At 34.8% G+C, this 7,592-nt stretch overlaps 1 protein-coding gene across 1 annotated transcript; it reads right to left on the bottom strand.

The window, feature by feature from the left end:
* Positions 1–490: 490 nt before the first annotated feature.
* Positions 491–5,378, bottom strand: LOC104220506 (probable serine/threonine-protein kinase PBL3). The gene is made up of 6 exons (XM_009771390.2): positions 5,095–5,378; positions 3,137–3,483; positions 2,921–3,056; positions 1,982–2,118; positions 1,739–1,862; positions 491–1,199 (listed from the first exon to the last, which is right to left on the bottom strand). The coding sequence occupies exons 1-6, from the start codon at positions 5,156–5,158 to the stop codon at positions 748–750; spliced, it is 1,260 nt and encodes a 419-aa protein (XP_009769692.1). The 5' UTR covers positions 5,159–5,378; the 3' UTR covers positions 491–747.
* Positions 5,379–7,592: the final 2,214 nt, after the last annotated feature.

Raw genomic sequence — 7,592 nt, 5'->3', positions numbered from 1 at the left:
CCCGGGTTAACAGAATTCCCTACTCAGAATTTCTGGTTCGCAGACTTCAAAAGGAAAGTCGAAATTTCCTCGATTTGGGATTTAAAATAAATCGGTGACTTGGGACACCAAATAAACTATCCCAAGTGGCGACTCTGAATTGAATAATTAATCTCATTTCGAATAATGTTACTTAGATTGGAAAAACTCCCTTATATACCTTCGGGAGGTTTGCCAATGATATACATAAATGAGTTCAGTTGCATATCGCACTTGGCACACAATATGATGTAATCTCGAGCAAATACAAGAAAGTTTATAGCAGTCGATATCGAGGTCAGTATAGACTCAGCTAACTTCTGTAGACAAGTACAGATTAGTAGGATAGTGGGGGGATTGGATAAGATAACAGTGATCCACAATACATCTCCAACTATACAGAAGCAACTATATCCTTGGCTCAACAAATATCATTTCGTGAGTGGATTGCTATTTAGAATGAAGAAGTATGTTTTGGGAGATGGACATAATAAATCAAGAAACAAACTCATAATGTTTGCATAGTTCCATGTTGACAGAGAAGGTGATATGCCACATTGAAAACAGGACCCGTCACAGCCAAGAGCTAACTCTATCGATCAGTAGGTCACAGACATTTTACATGGAACAACCTGCTAATTATACATGTGAATGCATCTAGCCAACAAAATTTGTTACATATAGGAAACATTTACAATGACAACCAAATACAAGTTTATTCTCTTGGAGTCACCTTCCACGTGGCGACTTGTGATAGGCCTGTAATGGAGAGGCAGAGGGTGTCATGCTGAGTGATGAACGATGTCTAAATGGAGAAACTGGAACAGAGCTGGAAGTGGTTCGATGCTCAATCCGAGAGACTTTGGTAGCACCTTTCGGTGCTTGAAGCTCTTCAAGAGAAGCCAACACCTCAGACATACGTGGCCTTAGCTTCGGCTCATTGCTTAGACATTGCCAAGCAAGGTTAGCAGCTGTATATGCTCCTTTCTGAGGATACTGGCCCCCTAGTTTGGTGTCCATAATTCGAAACAACTTCCTCTTGTCCCCTAGATATGGCTTTGCCCAATCCACAAGATTTTGCTCTACACCAACCTTTGTTTTATCAAGAGCACGACGTCCTGATAATAGTTCAAGCAATACAACCCCGAAGCTATATACATCACTTCTTGAAGTCAATCGACCTAGCGGACAGCAAGTATAAATCATAACCAACAATATCAAGAACAGAATTCCAGCAATCAGATTTATTTAAGAATATTAATCATCATGCTTAGTCCTGCAAAGTGACTATATAACGTTATGCTCACTTGTGATAGGAAATCAATCCTTCTATTCTCTGTGAATATGGAGCATTCTAATAACTTGTCAAGGACTAGTAAAATTGGGGACTAACGACATTCCTAGTACTTCCACACAAAAAAGGTTTACAATATATGTCCAACAATATTACCTTTTCTCAATATTCAAGTTGAAAATGGCATAACAAAGGGAGGATAGCATTTTTTTTCCTCACTAAGTTGTGAGGGACACCTAACTGGCAAAACATGACCATCATTGAATTTGTAGAAGTTAACAAAAACATGTAGATTAAAAGTTCCAGAATCACTGCTTTTTCAACGTTTTGGACAAAAGTTCCTGTAAAATTTTCTCTCTCTCAAGGACAATAATATTGTAATGTTCTCATGTTCTATATAGCTAAGAAATTAGCAAAAATATTAACCTGTAGCAACATATTCTGGAGCAGCATAGCCCTGTGTACCAATCACTTGAGTGGATACATGAGTGCGATCACCAGTTGGGCCTGCCTTGGCCAAACCAAAATCAGACAACTTTGCATTAAATTCCTGCAATCACAGAACACAGAAAGATATTAAGCTTTTACTAGTTCTGAACACACCTAACACAGTTAATTTTAAACAAAGGCAACTGGATTTATGAGCTCATCTCAAAGCTTAATGCCTACCGCATCTAGAAGAATATTAGAAGCCTTAAAATCCCGATATATAACTTGTTCTTTAGCGTCATGTAAGAAAGCAAGGCCTCTCGCAGCACCAACAGCCACCTTAATTCTTGTTGACCAAGTCAGAGGCTGAGGCCCTCCTGTTGAACAAGATTCCAAGAATTACCACCAACTCATATATCCACATATAATACAAGTTTTCACATGGATATTCAATATTATCCATTTCATGCAAGAGCTGTAACTTACACCACATGGATTGAACCAACAATCATCACAGAGTTAACCAAGTTTCCTCAACACTGTTTGACTACTTATATCACAAAGAAGACCAACAAAAGGATTCACTGGAAAGAAATAATGGAGCCAATTTAACATAATCAAAATACGGTTTGAGGCAATTTCCCTGTAATGTCACCACTTTAAAGAGTTGGAATACATAAAGTGTCCTAGACATGGAATTAGATATTTGGTTTTCTTTTAGTTTATGGTTTCTTACTTTTGCCTCTCATTTGATTAATAGCAAACAGCTCCTACGACCCTAAAACAGGCAGCAGTAGATAAAAACAGTTTCATGTATTCAGAAGGACCAAATCTTAATCATGTGAGGGAAAAGGTTACAGCTCTTTCTATACTAATTCAGAAGCCTTCGTATAACGAATTTATGATATATGAAACAATCCTGAGCTTTCGAAAGAAAATTAATCAAACACAACGAACCTACATTTGTTAATCTTGTCCAAGAGAACTTCTCCCTCCACCCAGGACTAGGGCAAAATAAATTAAGGAAAAAACAAGAAAGCTGGCAGCAAAGGATCGATTTAGTGAAAAGGGAGATCCAGCAATAAGGTAGTAAAGAGAGATCAACATACTTGAAACTGCTGTAGCACGGAAAACTCAAAGAAATGGAAGGGAGAATGCTTAGGTAGTGAGCAGACATACTTCTAAATAAATGGTTCTCCAAGCTTCCTTTAGGCATGAACTCATACACCAATAGTCGGTCGTCTCCCTCTATACAATACCCAATGAGTTTAACCAGGTTTGGATGACGAAGTTGCCCAAGGTAATTAACTTCAGTCTGCAAGGCATTTGCCGTCAATTACTAGGCCAACAAGAGTACTAAGTTATTTAAATTGGAAATCTGCAGAGGAAACATACCACCCACTCCTTGTGACCCTGAAAACCCTCTGGCTTCAGCTTCTTGACCGCAATGACCATTCCAGAACCAGGCTTTGCAGCAGTAAAAGTGTGTTCATCAATCCATCCTTTGAAAACATAACCAAAACCTCCTTCGCCAAGAAGACTGTCAGGTCTAAAGTTCCTTGTTGCATTTTTCAAATCATTAAATGAGAAGGACTTAACATTGGGGGAAAACAAAATTTCGCCTTCAGATCTTGGAGTAGAAAGTGTATCAACACTGCTTTTCCGACTATAAGATGGAATACTTAGACTTGATAAAACAGAGGAATTGCTGGTTCTGCTGGGAATCCTAGAGGCTCCAGAAGCTGCAAGATAGAATAGCAGAAAATAGCATTGCTGAGTCACATGTGGTAACAATCTAATCGTGATTTAACCCAGAAAAGCCTCAAACTTGTAACCAGAAGAAAGTACACTCATAAAAGTATATAGATTGGACAAAAGGTGCGCTTGCCAACAGTTACACAATAATCAACTGAAGCTAGTTTATGTAATTTATCAACAAGCATCTTGTCTATATAGTAGTAAAATGTCATACGTGTAACAAAAATTAGCAACTGGAACAAAGATTCCCATATAACTATCTCTTGATAAGTGATATTCATATAACTGTAAAGATTGAGAAAACAATTTGCCTGGCCGCAGTTATGTGTTCATCAACAAAGATACTATGACTAACATATAAAGTCACATATATTCACGGTAATCAAATGTAACACGGGCAAATGCAAAAGTCAGAGAATCACCCATTCCATAAAGGTGAAAAGCTAATCATCTGTAACCTTAAAAAAGAATCATCTTATTCCACAAGCATCTACATATGCAGCATAGCCCATTTCTGATAGTTAAAAGTTTCCAAGTTAAGGGCTTTCAATTGGCATTGATCAACTTAAGCTGCAAATGTGAATTCTCCCTTTCCTTTAAGCTTTCATCTTTGACAATTGCCGACCATCTCCTTGTAAATTCAGTCAAGTCCTTAAGTTTTATTCTAAAAGATTCACCTGAACTTGTCATTCACAATCTCAACTGAGACTTTCTTGTAGCAACAAAAACTGCAGTATAATCTCCCTTTCCATATGCTATGGTAGTACATGGGACGACAGACCAGAGAATTCGTTATCATATCAGTTTCAGTTAACATTCAAAGCTACAAGTACTTTATTTTAACTTGACATAACCTAGAAAAAGCACCCAGCTTTAATGATTGGCAATATTATCGCAATCTTGCAGGTAAGAACTCGTTATAAAGCCTCATTGTTCACCTCAAGCAATCATCTAATAAATGAAGCCATCTACAAGTTCCAAAAACAAACAGAGAGAAAAAAGAAGCTCAAAATAGCAAACACATAACCCAGTCTTGTTTAAACCGAAACACACAAGTAGCCAACACAAACAATGGTATTATACAAAATTTAAACAAATGTTGGCAATGAACAATCAAAACCCTACGAGTATCCCGTACCTAACTATCTTCTCAAATCAAAATAAGTTAAAAGATATGTGCTTTATACACCAAAACATAACCAAAGTCACAATAAAGAGGGATTAAATAAGTACTTAATAACTTCGAGCCTTCATTTAGGAGTCTTTTTAGTTTGTTTAGAGAGTTGTACTGACATCAGTACAACATGTACAGATCATAGCATTCTAATTTACCCAAGAGTATGAAAATTAAAACGGGTCCAAATGAAAATGAATGAATATTGAGGATTCATATTATAGAATCCTTGAGGAATAGTAGCTGCTTTTTGCTCATAAATTAGTTACTATAAACCATTCGAGATTATATCACAAACAATAAAAAGGGAAAAAACTAAATCATACCCCCATCTTAAAGCAGATAACGATATGGAAAAAAACAATCTTTAACACAGATAAGAGCATAGAAAGAACAAAAATACAATAAAAAGGGAAAGTACCAGAAATGTTTTGAGAACTGAGAGTGGTATCAACTCTAGCTGATGAACCTAAACAATTACCCATCAGACAACAATCTGAAAAAATATACAGACCAAAAACAAGTCTGAAAAAAATCAGACTTTCCTTAAATACTTCGAATATCAAGAAATATAGGTCGATATGTTTCAATGGAAGAAAAAAAAAAGGAAAAAATAAAAATAAAAGGAAAGGGGTAATAGTTGGTAAATGGGAAAGCTAGACGAAAATTTGATTCTATATAAAGGAAGAGAATGTGAAGACACAGAGAAATGCTGGATTACTTTCCTATTTTTTATTGTTCTTTTGATGATAAAGATAATGTTCTGGACGACTTGTACCTATCTCCACTAACACAATGTAAAAGGTAAAATTTTATTATGTTTTAACCAGTAGTATGAATATTAAATAGTAAACATTTTCATATGTACTCCTATTTCTAAATTATATTCCTAATCAAAACATATTTTCACCTTAATATATATATCTTAATAATAATAAATTAGAATAAGTAATTTATGCAAATACTATAAATATTAAAAATTTACCTAGCTTAAGTGTGCTTGTGTATTACTATAGATATTAGTAATTTTATTTTCTTTTAGTACAAATATTTAATTAATCTTGTATTGAGTGTTCTAACAAAATTTCAAAATAAGAAAAAAAAATGAGATGTCCATAAGTTGTAGAGATATTATGGAAAAAGTACTTTTTAACTTAAAATTTGATTATTTGAAAAACCCAAAATATTAATAAAAGTAGGCCACAAGTAATTGCCTCAATCGAAAAATAGCTAGGCAATTGAAGTAAATATGCAATAAGACGATAAATGAAAAAGGAAAAGGGATGCTTATTATTTGGTGAATTGATAGAAGCTTGATCATCTACAGCGTGATTGATCAAGTACGAGTTTGATAAAAAAAAAAGAATAATATTGTTACGTCCCGCAATATTACGTCAATATTACGTCTTGCACTATTATATTACGACGATGCTATGCTCTGTAGTAATATGTTACGATGGTGTACCCTCTACAGTAATATATTATGATTGATGTTACGTCCTGCAGTATTAAGTTACGACAGTGTTGTACCCGACAATATTACATTACGTTGATATTACGCATCGCAATAATAAGTTACGACGATGTTGCATCGTGCAGTATTTTATGTGGAATTTATCGTAAGGTAATTGATATCAGTTCAAGGAAAAGATTATTTGGAGATTATAAGGATTATGCTATTTCACAAGTGATTAGTAAATTCATAAAGGTGAAAGGGGGAGCAAGTCTAAGAAAACGAATTTTGTCAAACTTTGGCATTTTGGGATAAAATACGGCCCGAGCTAAAATACCCGATATTTATATACTAATGTCATACAAGGTACTACAGGGCCATGATAATAAGGTGTATAAGGTATATAAAAAGTGAGTAATATATTAAGTAATTTAAAATAATTCTTAATTATACGGGTAATTAGTTAATTACCAGGTAACGGGATATTACCTAATTAATTAATTAACTATAGGATAAGATTAAAATTCTCACCCCACCCCCACGTGGCATCAAACCACTATTCAAAGAGATGACTCTTAAGTCATATTTGATTAGGTGGCAAAAAATAAGGTATTAATTACTAAACTCCTTATGCTTTCCTTAAAAGCCTCATGTTCCACTTCCGTATATCAATTGTGATAGTTGTGTCATAGTATCAGCCATTAGTCATTGAATCTAAATTGAGTTATCAAAGTGGTGTGATTTAAATTCGACGGTGGAAGAGAAACATATGCACCTAGAAGTTCATTCCGATATTTCTACTCTCCCAGAGATGAGCCCCATCCGGAGAACGTGGCTTTCTCATGGTTAATTTCTGTTGAAGGCTACTAGCTTTGGACCTTTTACCTTTGGAAAATACATTTTCGATTTGTGATGTAACAAGTAAGGATATTTTCTTCAACAAATGAGATTTTTAGCACATTAGCAACGTAAAATTTTACGGTTCTAAAGGAATACGGTGCAATCTTTTTCAAGAATATTATACGGAGTTTTCTCTATTCTAGGTATGTTAATGTCCTCCCTTCTTTCTTTTGGCATGGTCTAAATTATACTAAAGAAACGAGCAAATACGCAGTTTTCTATAAAATTACTCTATTCATAGAAATAGTCGGGGTGTCTATATTCTTGATTCCCCATGAGAGTTATTATTATCTTTTGTTCATGGGTTTCAGAATAATACGCAGTTGGAGAAGTTTATCCGGAAAGAATAACGAGATTACTATATATTTTTCATGCATTTCACTCATTTATACATGGTCATTGACCCATCACCAAATGATGTTATATACGCGTATATATATAAATATATGTATATGAAATATGGAAAAAGGTTACGGCGTTATATACACATCACCACCTGATCAGCTGGTATATGATAATGATGTTGCCCAAAGTGGCTGAAATATGATTCAAATGACATTACATAT

This window comes from Nicotiana sylvestris, chromosome 11, assembly GCF_000393655.2.
Source record: "Nicotiana sylvestris chromosome 11, ASM39365v2, whole genome shotgun sequence".
NCBI classification, from domain to species: domain Eukaryota; kingdom Viridiplantae; phylum Streptophyta; class Magnoliopsida; order Solanales; family Solanaceae; genus Nicotiana; species Nicotiana sylvestris.
This window is presented reverse-complemented; position numbering and strand designations above follow the sequence as displayed.

Bases quoted from the DNA above. Each gene is read 5' to 3' on its own strand.
- LOC104220506 (XM_009771390.2), bottom strand. From the start codon at position 5,158: ATGGGTAATTGTTTAGGTTCATCAGCTAGAGTTGATACCACTCTCAGT. The intron at 3,057-3,136 runs GTATGTTTCCTC...AATGCCTTGCAG, and splicing joins AGGGTCACAAGGAGTGGGTG to ACTGAAGTTAATTACCTTGG. The intron at 2,119-2,920 runs GTATGTCTGCTC...CTTGTTCAACAG, and splicing joins GGAGAACCATTTATTTAGAA to GAGGGCCTCAGCCTCTGACT.